This window comes from Bos indicus, chromosome 7, assembly GCF_029378745.1.
Source record: "Bos indicus isolate NIAB-ARS_2022 breed Sahiwal x Tharparkar chromosome 7, NIAB-ARS_B.indTharparkar_mat_pri_1.0, whole genome shotgun sequence".
Classification (NCBI taxonomy): Eukaryota; Metazoa; Chordata; class Mammalia; order Artiodactyla; family Bovidae; genus Bos; species Bos indicus.
Window position 1 is genome coordinate 52,252,133 of NC_091766.1, and position 13,575 is coordinate 52,265,707.

Here is a 13,575-nt window from a genome sequence, read left to right on the forward strand (position 1 = left end):
ATACTCTTGACCACTGTAATATATTCACTTTCTATTTTAAAATTGTTTGCTGCATCTTGTTGATCAGAGGCTCTCTTGGAATCATAAAACAGAGAGGAAAAAAAGATGGAGACTGGAAAATTCTATCGATCCTGTACACTAGTACTTCCATTTTCACTGGATGTAGGTGACAGCAAGTTTTTTGTCCAGTGTGAGTTACGTGACCACACCTTACTTGGCTCTTTGGCAAACTATGTTTTCTCTTTCAAATCATTAAGTTAAACAGTTTAATTAGGGCCACTGGTAGCTTTAAAGGCAGAGACTGTATCTTCCAAAAATGTTCTCTCCTAGGGAAAATGGATACACACAAATGAATATATATAATCTTTACTGCTTTTTATGATTACCATTAGCATAAAGATTACTATATTGATTAGCATTAAGTATGGGGAAATGTTGGTCAAAGGGTAAAATTTTTAGTTATAAAATGAATAATTTGTGGAATCTGATGTACAATGTGGTGACTATAGTTAACAATATTGTAGTGTAACTTGAAATTTGTTAAGAGTAAATCTTAAGTGTTCTTACCACACACATTGTAACTAGATGAGGTGGTGGATGTGTTAACTATATTGTGTTGATCATCTCACAATATATATATATATATATTAAATCATGTTGTACCCCTTTTAAATTCATATAATTTGATCAATTATACTTCCATAAAGCTGGAAAAAATGAAGCATTAAGTGCCTGCTGTGCTAGTCACTGAGGAAGTAAATGATAATCAAAACAGGCATGGTCTCTGCCTTTTTGCAGCTTTATTTAGTCACTTCTTAGTGGGAGAAGCAGGCATTATTCTTAAGCACTATAGAATTATAAAATTTTAAATTGTTCTATATTCAACAAAGGAAAATATAAGGTTGTCTGAGGGAGCATAACAAAGGATCCTGATTTTAACTAGGGTCGAAGAGAAGACCTCTATTAGGAAATTACATTTAAACTGAGACCTGAAAGATCAGTAGAAATAACCAAAGGGAAGGAAAGGAAAAAAAAAACTTTCCTGGTAGAAGAGCAGCCTGCGTGGAGAGCTTCGTTGCTGACCACACAGCAGCGTAATAGAATATCCAGGGGAAAGCTTGAGAACTTGGATACTAGGCAAAAGATGCTCCTGAGGAGCTGTGAGCTGGAGAATCTTCTGATCCAATTAAAAATTTAAGAACATCACTCTGGCTACTGTGAACAGTGGATCCAAGGAGGGTTCAGTTCTGTTGCTCAATCGTGTCTGACTCTTTGTGACCCTGTGGACTGCAGCACACCAGGCCTCCCTGTCTATCACCAACTCCCTGAGTTTACTCAAACTCATGTCCATTGAGTCTCCTCCTGCCCTTAATCTTTCCCAGCATCAGGGTCTTTTCAAATGAATCAGTTCTTCACATCAGGTGGCCAAAGTATTGGAGTTTCATCTTCAACATCAGTCCTTCCAGTGAATATTCAGGACTGATTTCCTTTAGGATAGACTGGTTGGAGAATGGAATGGCAAACCACTTCAGTATTCTTGCCTTGAGAACCCCATGAACAGTATGAAAAGGAGGGTTTTGTTGGCTAATGAAGAGGTCTTAGGAAAACTATGGGATTTATTGTTAAAGGGAAAACTATTTCAGCTTTTAAAAGCTAGTTTTTGAACACCAGAATGTCAGTTAAGTTGTGAATGGGGGCAAATGTTTGATAAATCAGTACATCTGAAAAACCCACTAGATCAGTGCTTCCCAAACTTTAATGTACGTTCATATCACCCTGGCATTTTGTTAAAATGCAGTTCTGATTCAGTAGGTCTGGAGCGGGAACATTTCTAACAAGCTCCCATGTGATATCCATGCTCTTGGTCTTTGGCTCACACTTCGAGTAGCAAGTGACTGGGCTACTATATATGAACTAAATTCTATATTCTAATTGTCTAATACCTATCAGCCTTTGTAGTTGTTTGGACAGTTGTCAATTTTGAGTATTTAAAAACTAGAGGTTTTAAAAGATGAATTAAAGTATTGACATAGGTCAAATATGGCTTTTCATCTCTTCTATAAATAACCTATATATACTTACTTCCTATATACTTATTTAACCTGTCCTCTGCTGCTTGGCCTCAAGTTTCAGTTAAACTTCAGAAAGGACTATATGCAATTAATGTGTACAGAAATAATATGTGATTCTTTACATCTAGTATTTAATGGGAGATGTATATCATTGACTTGCTCTGATGCCAGGATTTTATCTGCCTTATTGATTTAATAAGATAGGAACACAGGAACCCTTAGAGGGTAGTTTGTTTTCAAAGTATGTATGACTGGGTTCTAACTTATACTTGACTCTCTTATTCATTATCCTAGTCATTACTGTTTTGTTTGATTACAATCTTAAATGCAGAAAAACTCAGACTCTTCATTCCCTGGCTAAAGGTTTTGTATTTTGGATATCCCAATAATTTTATAAAGGTCCCAGGTGGTAAATAAAACCTGGTCATTTTTCTTTTTTTTGCGTTGGGGGGGGGAGTGAAGAAGGGATGTTAACCTTTATTAGCAATGCAGCGTCTCTTTGTGGCATGCCTCATGATCTTGAGAAACAGATTGATCAAGTAAAGAAACTTTAGAAATTATGCTTTCTGATTGAGATTATGCTTGTTGGAACATACAGGATAGAAAAATTTCACATGCTCCCTCATTGTTAAGAAATAAGAACTAAGCAATAACATTCAATTTAAAAAGATATCTGAAGTATGTTTTTAAATTTCACAAAACAAAGTTAAACCAAACAGTGGTAGCTCCTGTAGATTTTTCTCTACTGGGGAAGTGACCGGAATGCTACAGTCGCATTTGTTAAGAAAGAAAACAAAAATTGTTATTAACACCTCAAAAAAAAAAATGCTAAATGCCTCTCTACTAGTAGAGTCCAGCTAGGTGAGTTTTACCTAGTCCTCCAGTAAACCAGGTAACGTTATGTCGTTTTTTGGTTAGGTTTGAACCCCGTTTTAGGGATTAAAGATAGCGGTTAAAATGTTTAACAGGGCTTTTTGTTCGGCTTTTAGACTTGCAGGAAGGCCAGCTTCAGCACCCCGTAGCTGGCTTTCCAGCTAAGGTAGGTTTCGGATGTGCAGCTTCTGCCAAGGTGCTCTGGCTGTAAACTCTGGAAGGAAGCCAAAGGAAAGAAGTTCCCGGCGCTAGTGCTTATCCCGCTCAGAGGGTCCGGCGCTGGCGCATTTTTCGTGCAGTTATTGGCTGGGACTCTGCGTGCCGCTGTCGGCCAATGGAGACGCTGGAGATCTGGCCCCGGCCCGTCCCCTCTCGGCGCCTCGGGATGAGGCTGAGACTGAACAGCCGGCGAGCAAATCAGCGGCATCCAGAAAGCCATGTCCGACTCGGAGCCCAGCGCCCGAGCGCTAACCCGCTGAAAGTTTCTCGGGAAAGAAGCCGGGACGATCTGGACCCTGCTAAGAGGAACTGTCTTTGAGTGAGATGGTCCCAGAGGCCTGGAGGGGCGGACTGGTAAGCACCGGGAGAGTGGTGGGAGTTTTGTTGCTTCTGGGTGCCTTGCACAAGGCTTCCGCCGCCGTCATTCGCTATGAGATCCTGGAGGAAAGAGAGAAGGGTTTCGTGGTGGGCAACGTGGTCAGGGACCTTGACTTGGATCTCGGCAGCCTGTCAGCTCGCAGGCTCCGGGTGGTGTCCGGAGCTAGCCGAAGATTCTTTGAGGTGAACTGGGAGACCGGAGAGATGTTCGTGAACGATCGCCTGGATCGAGAGGAGCTGTGTGGGACCCTGCCCTCCTGTACTATAACTCTGGAGTTGGTAGTGGAGAGGCCTCTAGAGTTGTTTAGCGCGGAAGTGGTGATCCAAGACATCAACGACAACAATCCCTCTTTTCCTACTCGGGAAATGAAATTGGAGATTAGCGAGGCCGTGGCGCCAGGAACGCGCTTTCCGCTCGAGAGCGCGCACGATCCTGATGTGGGAAGCAACTCTTTACAAACCTATGAGCTGAGCCGAAACGAGTACTTTGCGCTTCGAGTGCAGACTCGGGAAGACAGCACTAAGTACGCAGAGCTGGTCCTGGAGCGCGCCCTGGACCGGGAGCGAGAACCAGATCTCCAGCTGGTGCTGACGGCGTTGGATGGAGGAACTCCGGCTCGCTCCGCCAGCCTTCCTATTCGAATCGTTGTGCTGGACGCGAATGACAATGCACCCACCTTCAACCAGTCCTTGTACCGGGCGCGTGTCCTGGAGGATGCACCCCCCGGCACTCGTGTGGTCCAAGTCCGTGCAACCGATCTGGATGAAGGCCCCAACGGCGAAATCATTTACTCCTTCGGCAGCCACAACCGTGCTGGCGTGCGGGAACTATTCTCCTTGGACCTTGTTACCGGGGTGCTGACAGTCAAGGGTCGACTGGACTTCGAAGACGCCAAACTCCATGAGATTTACATACAGGCCAAAGACAAGGGCGCCAATCCCGAAGGAGCACACTGTAAAGTTTTGGTAGAGGTTGTGGACGTAAATGACAATGCTCCGGAGATCACAGTCACCTCTGTATACAGCCCAGTCCCCGAGGACGCCCCTCTCGGAACTGTCATTGCTTTGCTCAGTGTGACCGATCTGGATGCTGGGGAGAACGGGCTGGTGACATGCGAGGTTCCACCAGGTCTCCCTTTTAGCCTTACATCTTCCCTCAAGAATTACTTCACTTTGAAAACCAGCGCAGCCCTGGATCGGGAGACCGTGCCAGAATACAACCTCAGCATCACGGCTCGAGATGCGGGAACCCCTTCCCTCTCAGCCCTCACGACAGTGCGGGTGCAAGTGTCCGACATCAACGACAACCCTCCACAATCTTCCCAGTCCTCCTACAATGTTTACGTTGAGGAAAATAACCTGCCTGGTGTTCCAATACTAAACCTAAGTGTCTGGGACCCCGACGCCCCGCAGAATGCTCGCCTTTCCTTCTTTCTCTTAGAGCAAGGAGGTGAAACAGGCCTAGTGGGTCGCTATTTTACGATAAATCGTGACAGTGGCGTCGTGTCGTCCTTAGTGCCCCTGGACCATGAGGATCGGCGTGAGTTTGAGTTAACAGCTCACATCAGTGATGGGGGCACTCCTGTCCTGGCTACCAACATAAGTGTGAATGTATTTGTCACTGATCGCAATGACAATGCCCCCCAGGTCCTATACCCCCGGCCTGGCCAGAGCTCAGTGGAGATGTTGCCTCGAGGTACTGCTGCTGGCTACCTGGTCACACGGGTGGTGGGCTGGGACCCAGATGCAGGGCACAACGCCTGGCTCTCCTACAGCCTCTTGGGAGCCCCTAACCAGAGCCTTTTTGCTGTGGGACTTCACACGGGTCAAATCACCACTGCCCGCCCAGTCCAGGATACAGATTCGCCCAGGCAGACTCTCACGGTATTGATCAGAGACAATGGGGAGCCATCGCTGTCCACTACTGCGACCCTGACTGTGTCAGTAACTGAGGAATCTCCTGAAGCCCTGGCTGAGTTCCCTGCTGGCTCTGCCCCCAGGGAGCAGAATAAAAATCTCACCTTTTATCTACTTCTCTCTCTAATCCTGGTCTCCGTGGGGTTCGCAGTCACAGTATTAGGAGTGATCATATTCAAAGTTTACAAATGGAAGCAGTCCAGGGACCTATACCGAGCCCCGGTGAGCTCCCTGTACCGAACACCAGGGCCCTCTCTGCACGCAGATGCTGTGCGGGGAGGCCTGATGGCCCCACACCTTTACCATCAGGTGTACCTTACCACTGACTCGAGACGCAGTGACCCACTGCTGAAGAAACCGGGTGCTGCAAGCCCACTGGCCAGCCGCCAGAACACTCTGCGGAGCCTCGATCCAGTGTTCTATAGGCAAGTGTTGGGTGCAGAGAGCTCCCCTCCTGGACAGGTAAGGGTTAGCAAGTCACCCTGGAATGATATTAATGCTTTTTGATTCCTGCATCACTTTTAGGAATGTATGTAGCCATCTTCATTTTCAGTCATCAAGATGTTTTCCTAATGATGCATCCACATTTTTACTTGGCTTTTCCCAGATCAAACGTCGTGCCTTTTCGGGGAAGGAGATGGCCCGGCTAGAGTGTGGTTTGTGGTCCCACACAGTGTGGAGTTAATTCACTCATCTGTGGACACAATTCACACCCTCAGCATTCACTTGCCATAGCAACTAACCAATCCTACTAAAGGGCCATTAAGCTTTAACTCACCATCTCAGCACTCAGAGCTTAGCTTGGTATCATTTGCATTGAGTACAAGTTAATGGAAACCTCTAGCCAGTGGCAGCTGCTAGGAGTATAAAAACTACCTCATCTGTCCATCTTTCAAATGATTGCCACATCTGCATTAAAACTAATGGTTTGCTGATAATTTTCCTTTGACTGCACAGATCCTCTTCCTCATTCTCAGATGGCTTTCTATGAAAGAAATAAAATTCTAGAGTCCTTTAAATTTTATTTCAAGGACACAACAGGAAATTTTGTGCACATTACTTACATGTGCATTATAGAAAATTTGGAAAAAATGGAAAAATATAAGAAAAAATTAAAACTAATTTTATTCCCAAACCCAAAGGTAACCACCATTCATTGTAAAAGTAAAAGTAATATTTATTTTTAAAATAAATTCAGAAGGACATACAGTACAAAATGAAAGTTCTTTTTGCCCTAAGTGTTAATTCCTATCCTTTCACCATTATTATTATTATTTTGGTATAAATGTAGTGTGACAGGCAGATTCATACCCTGAGAAAAAAGATAAAGCTTTCATTTATTCAGGATAGTGTCCAGGCCTTTGTTTTGGAGTGCAACTTAAACACACTTCTATTTGTGGGAGAACGACTATAACTTTGTTACTAGTAAGTATATTATTGCTATCAACCTTTGGGTCTGGCAGTTAGACATAGGAAGCTCCACCACTTATCATCCATGAGTCCATGGCCACGTTAAATTTTCTAGACCCATTTTTAGTATGTGGAAAAGAAGTAGCAAGAGTTTTATAAGATTAGTGCATGATACAATATATGCACCGTGTTTGTTGTGTCATAGTTCCAAAAAATTCTTTAAATACTAACCTGGAGACAGTTCAAGATGACAAAGCAGAGGCATATATGGAAAGGCTAAGGAAGGATGAAAGCCAGAGAGAAGCAGCTGCTGCTTTTCTGGTCAGACTGGAAAACACTGGCATTTTCCTTTGAATGATGTTCTCAAACGTGGTTGCACACCAGAGTTACCTAGGGACCTTTTAAAAATCCTGAAGCCCAGGCCACATCCCAGATGGATTAAAGCAGTCTCTTGGAATGGGACACAGGCATTGGTATTTTTTGAAGGTCCTCAAGTGATTCCAGTGTGAAGACAAATTTGAAAAGCTTTGCACTAAGACATGCCTGTCCATCAATTAGCATGTTTTTGAAACTAAGTTATTTTGAAGTTCACAGAACCAGCAGCCAGCCTTGTTTTGCCAGGCTGAACTTAAAAAAATTCTATAATGTTATTTCTCAACCTTAAATTATTATATAGAATAGCTCTAGGAAAGCACTATAGGGAAAATGTGAGATATTTCAGTCATCTAAGGAGAAAAATCTTCTTCAACCACTAGCACCCGGGCAACTATTTCTTTAAAAATTTAGAGCTCAGCAATGGGTATGGTGTTTCTTTTAGGGGTGAAAACATTTTCTTCTAATTATACTGTAGTGTTTGCATCATTTTAGTATATGTGAATATACTAAAAACCGTTAAATTGTACATTTTAAAGGGGTGAATTGTATGGTGTAATGGATAAATTATGTAGCTCAATACAACTGTGTTAAAAATCTAGAGATGGGAGAATTACATACTTGGCATAAAAAGGTCAAGTCTAGGATATATAGGATTCGGGCTTTATGATCCTCCAGTTCAAGTATTAATATTATAGATATGTTTGTTTTGGTGTCAACTTGCAAATAAAAGGGATTGAGATCTATAAGAGGTTTAGTTCTTAGATATTAAAGCCAGCAAAAAGGGTCAGTTGATGGCTACAGGGATGACAAACGGTTAGGAAAATGATTTAAGATGTTACAGAAAGAGGTTTTATTTCTTTCTAGACAGACTAGAGGTGAAAGTGGGGAGACCCTAATACTGCACTTGATAGACTTTACACAAGTCTCCTAACATTTCTGAGCTTGTGTTCTCAAATATAAACTCTTCCAAAATTGTGTGAGAATGAAAAGTAATGTATATAAAATGTATAACTATAAAATACTCATGAAGTACCAGCATTCAATAGATACTCTTTGAACTAACAAGTGATAATAGCACTAATTCACCGTATATTGGTGAATCTACCAGACACTTTAAAAGATGAAAAGGCACAGTCCCTGCTCCTGTGGCACATGGAGTACCATAGGAGACAGACATGCACACACTCCCACAAAAATGGTAAGGGAGATCTGTATAATACAGGAAGCAATGGGAGCAAAGGAAAGGAAACACCCCAATCAGCCTGGGGAAATCAGGAAGAATTCATACAGGGGATGATGCTTGATCTGAGAATGAAAGTTGAGTAGTAGTTTATCAGATAATAAAGGGGAAAGGCGAGTAGCGAGGGACCCTTGCAGGAAATTCCATGCAGAGGGATAATGTTTTTTTTAATATTGCTGAACGTTAAAGTGTATTTGTAAAACAACTTTTGCAGGAGATAAAGTGAAGCAAGTAGGCAGGAGTTAAATCTTGAGTTACCTTTAGGCTGTGCCAAGATTTTTTATTTTATTCTATATCCGTGATAGTCATTGCAGAATTTTGAACTGATATAACGTCGTCAGAGTTTTTGTTTGCTTGTTTTGGAGTGATTATTCTGGTAGCCATAAATGAAATGTGTGTGAGTGTGCTTAGTTACTCAGTCATGTTCAACTCTTTGCAACCCCATGAACTGTAACCCACTAGGCTCCTCTGTGCATGGAATTGTCCAGGCAAGAATGGTGAAATGAGTTGCCATAATGGATTGGGGATATTGGGACTGGAGACTAAAGAAGATTTGAATGTGTACTCAGTCATGTCTGACTCTTTGCCACCCCATGGACTGTAGCCCACCAGGCTCCTTTGTCCATGGGACTTTCCAGGCAAGATTACTGGAGTGAGTTGCCATTTCCTCTTCCAGGGGATATTCCCGGCCCAGAGATTGAACCCATGTCTCCTGCATTTGCAGGCAGATTCTTTACCACTAACTGAGCCACCTGGGGAAGCCCTGTAATGTAACATGGGGCTATTATATTACATTTAGAACATTTAGACGGCTATTATAGTATTTGAGAAGATTGAGAAATGCTTGAACCAGCACAATGACAAGTATAGATTGAGGGACGTAACTATAGTAAAATTATCAGCACTTATTCATTGACATGATAAAGGGAAGATGGAAGAGGAATGAGTCAAGAATGATCCTCCTTACCCCTCCCCAGTGGCAGCTTCGGGGGAAGATGGTGTCATTCTACTGAGATAGTGAATCCTGGCATAAACACCTTATAAGTCCGACGGATTTACACCTGTCATTCCCATGGGAGAAGGTTTAGGTGTTTGGGGCTGAAAGAACACAGAAAGCAGATACCTCCCTTTGAGACCAAAATGTTGGTTGCTGGCCTCACCATCGAAAGGATATTCATGAAGATCAAGGGTTTGGGAAAACACCTGGGAGGATAACCTCTGGTTTTGCTACTGGTTTTGGAAATCCCATGGTCAGAGGAGCCTGGCAGGCCATGGGGTCACCAAGAGTCAGATACGACTTAACTAAACACTACCACCAACAATAATTGGCAGCCTAGGTGAGGATTCAGATGAATTTTCTAAAAATCTCACATGCAAATTGGGATAGATTTTTCTCTTTGTGTTCTGGTGTGTTTGTGACTCCAGTTAGAGTTTGCAGGTAACTACAGTGTGAATTGAACAATCTTTCTGCATTTGTGCAAGGTGGTAGCCAGGCTCCAGGGAGGGTGAGATCAAGTCTCCCTTGCCAAAAGGCCCCCTAGGGCTCGGTGAAAAACTTGGCTCTTTTGAAACAGTCACAGTTGGTAATTAACAACATATCAAGCATACCATGGTGTCAAATAAAGGAGATTTGTAGGCACTGGTGCTGTTGGTAGCTGATCTCAATCATTCAAGAAAGCTATTAAATCTGTGAACATTAGCATTCTGCCAGGTAATGAGATTTAGTCCTTAGCGTCTCCCAAACAAGCTGATTCTTTACTGATTTGGAACGTCTCCCTCTCCTAGCTTCTCCCCCTCTCCTTCATTCCTTCCATACTGTCCTTGAAATTAATGAATGGCAATTTAGTATATCACCAGCGACTATCCGAGTAAGAGAGATTTGGTTTCTGCTGCGCCTTCTGTTACAACAGAAATGTGTACTGCATAAATTTAATAGGCTGCATTAATGTGTAAGCCTTTTCTGCAAAGAGATGGATATGTTTCTGAATAATATGCAGAGGGTCAGAGTTTTTTGTATAAAGCAGTGCTTCTAATTAGCTGTTGCTCTAATACAATCAGAATGAGGCAGAAGCTACTCCTTTAGAATATTGGTGGATGACAACACTGGCTTGAACAAAGTGACCAGTCTCAAATGGCTACTCACTCTCTGGGCTGCAGGTTGCTAGGGCTCTCAGGCTGTCGCTGTTTTCCCTGCCGAAAAGGGGCGGGGTGAGGTGGGGTGGGGATTGGTGAATTAGGGAAAAAAAACAAAAACATATATGTTGTCTGCCTCTCTATAGAGGTAATAACCCATGGGGGGAAAATGCTGTTGAGCGGGAGGAAGGCGAAAAGATAGGTGGGTTTTTGTGGGTTTTTTCCCCCCTTCTTCCAATACTGCGTCGCATTAACCCTGCTGCTATTGGGACGTTCTCTGCTTAGCCTATTGGCTGAGCCCAGGAGTCGCTGTCTGCCAATCGGGTAGAGGAAGGCAGACAAATCTACCCCGCCACCAGCAAAAAACGGCGCGTAACCCTTGCGGCGCCGGCCCAGCCGCGCCAGAGCTGGCGTGGGGAAAGGGAGATAGGTGTCTCCAGCTGCTGTGGCTGTTTGGGGCGGGTCAGCTTCTGGGGCTTCTCAGGACCAGATAGAGAACTAGCGGGCAGCAGCAATGCTCGGCAAGGTGAGAGGCTGGGTACAAATCTGCCGGGGGGCTACCCTTTTGTTCCTTTTTTGCCACCTGGGTTACGTTGGTGGGCAGATCCGATACCCGGTCCCAGAGGAGTCACAGGAAGGGACTTTTGTGGGGAATGTCGCCCAAGATTTCCTGCTGGATACCGAGAGCTTGGCAGCTCGTAGGCTGCAGGTCGCTGGAGAGGTGAACCAAAGACACTTCCGTGTGGATTTGGACAGCGGTGCCCTGCTCATCAAGAATCCAATCGATCGAGAGGCACTGTGTGGGCTCAGTGCCAGCTGTATTGTGCCCCTGGAGTTTGTAACAGAAGGGCCTTTGGAAATGTACCGAGCAGAGGTAGAAATTGTGGATGTGAATGATCACGCCCCCCGATTCCCTCGGCAGCAGCTGGACTTGGAAATTGGGGAGGCAGCTCCTCCAGGACAGCGTTTCCCCTTGGAAAAGGCTCAGGATGCAGATGTGGGGAGCAACTCCATCAGCAGCTATAGACTAAGCTCCAATGAACACTTTGCCCTAGATGTCAAGAAGCGCAGCGACGGCAGCCTGGTCCCAGAGCTGCTCTTGGAGAAACCTTTGGATCGGGAAAAGCAGTCAGACTACCGCCTAGTGCTGACTGCTGTGGATGGCGGGAACCCCCCGAGATCTGGCACGGCAGAGCTGCGGGTGTCAGTGCTGGACGTGAATGACAACGCCCCAGCCTTCCAGCAATCCAGCTATAGGATTAGCGTCTTGGAGAGCGCGCCAGCCGGCATGCTGCTCATCCAGCTCAATGCCTCCGACCCAGACCTGGGTCCCAGTGGTAACGTCACCTTTTCTTTCAGTGGTCACACCCCTGATCGTGTGAGAAGCCTCTTCAGCCTGCACCCCACTAATGGAAAGCTTACTCTTCAAGGACCCCTAGACTTTGAGAGTGAGAATTACTACGAATTTGATGTGCGGGCTCGAGATGGGGGCTCTCCAGCCATGGAGCAACATTGCAGCCTTCGGGTGGATCTCCTAGATGTGAATGACAACGCCCCCCACATCACAGTGACCTCAGAGCTGGGGACTCTCCCCGAGAGTGCAGAGCCTGGCACTGTGGTGGCACTCATCAGTGTGCAGGACCCTGACTCAGGTTCAAATGGGGACGTGAGCCTCCGTATTCCTGACCATTTGCCCTTTGCCCTCAAGTCCGCCTTCAGGAACCAGTTCTCCCTGGTGACTGCTGGGCCCTTGGACCGAGAGGCCAAATCCAGCTATGATATCATGGTCACTGCTTCTGATGCTGGGAGCCCTCCTCTGAGTACCCACAGGACCATTTTCCTTAACATTTCGGATGTGAATGATAACCCACCCTCTTTCTTCCAGAGGTCACATGAGGTGTTTGTTCCAGAGAACAATCGCCCAGGGGACCTGCTCTGCTCCCTTGCGGCCTCTGATCCCGACTCTGGCTTGAATGCGCTTATCTCCTACTCTCTCCTCGAGCCCAGAAATCGAGATGTGTCAGCATCCTCCTTCATCTCCCTGAACCCCCAGACGGGAGCTGTTCATGCGACTCGATCCTTTGACTATGAGCAAACACAGACGCTGCAGTTTGAGGTGCAAGCCCGGGATCGGGGCAACCCACCCCTTAGTAGCACTGTGACTGTTCGTCTGTTTGTGCTGGACCTCAATGACAACGCCCCAGCTGTACTCCGCCCTAGGGCTCGGCCTGGTTCCTTATGTCCCCAAGCACTGCCTCCATCAGTTGGTGCTGGCCACCTAGTCACAAAGGTGACCGCTGTGGACTTGGATTCAGGTTACAATGCTTGGGTTTCGTATCAGCTCCTGGAGGCCCCAGATCCCAGCCTGTTTGCAGTCTCCCGCTATGCCGGGGAGGTGCGGACAGCTGTTCCCATCCCAGCTGATCTCCCGCCACAGAAGCTGGTCATTGTGGTAAAGGACAGTGGTAGCCCACCACTCTCTACCTCCGTCACACTCCTGGTGTCCTTGGAAGAAGACACTCATCCAGTTGTCCCTGATCTTCGAGAGTCTTCGGCTCCAAGGGAAGGAGAATCCCGCTTGACCCTCTACTTGGCTGTATCTCTAGTGGCAATTTGCTTTGTTTCCTTTGGCTCATTCGTGGCGCTCATCTCGAAGTGCCTGCGTGGGGCTGCCTGTGGAATGACCTGCTTTCCTGCTGGCACCTGTGCCTGTCTCACCCGGTCTCGAAGGAGGGAGGGGCTTCCTCCTTCCAATGGGATCCTCCGAATCCAGCTAGGGTCAGATGATCCTATCAAGTTCGTTGATGTGGGCGGCCACTCTCATGGCTGTACACCCTTGGCTTCTGCACCCACTCGGAGTGATAGCTTCATGATGGTGAAGTCACCCAGTGCACCTATGGCAGGGGAACCCGTTCGCCCAAGCTGCCCACCCTCTGATCTTCTCTATGGGCTAGAGGT

General features: G+C 45.7%; 1 protein-coding gene across 25 annotated transcripts in view; it reads left to right on the forward strand.

The window, feature by feature from the left end:
- LOC109562134 (protocadherin gamma-C4) overlaps nt 1-13,575 on the forward strand; it is a 186,171-nt gene that overhangs the window by 149,779 nt on the left and 22,817 nt on the right. Inside the window, exon 1 of one of the 25 annotated variants that reach the window (XM_019965098.2) lies at nt 3,090-5,921. The exons of 21 other annotated variants lie outside the window; for them this stretch is intronic. In XM_019965098.2, the coding sequence (XP_019820657.2) occupies nt 3,489-5,921 (2,433 nt within the window). In that variant the 5' untranslated portion in view covers nt 3,090-3,488. Of the gene's footprint in view, nt 1-3,089; nt 5,922-11,116; nt 11,144-11,343; nt 13,574-13,575 lie in introns of those variants that run through there. 3 more of the 25 variants (XM_019965116.2, XM_070792085.1, XM_019965096.2) reach the window with 3 other exon arrangements.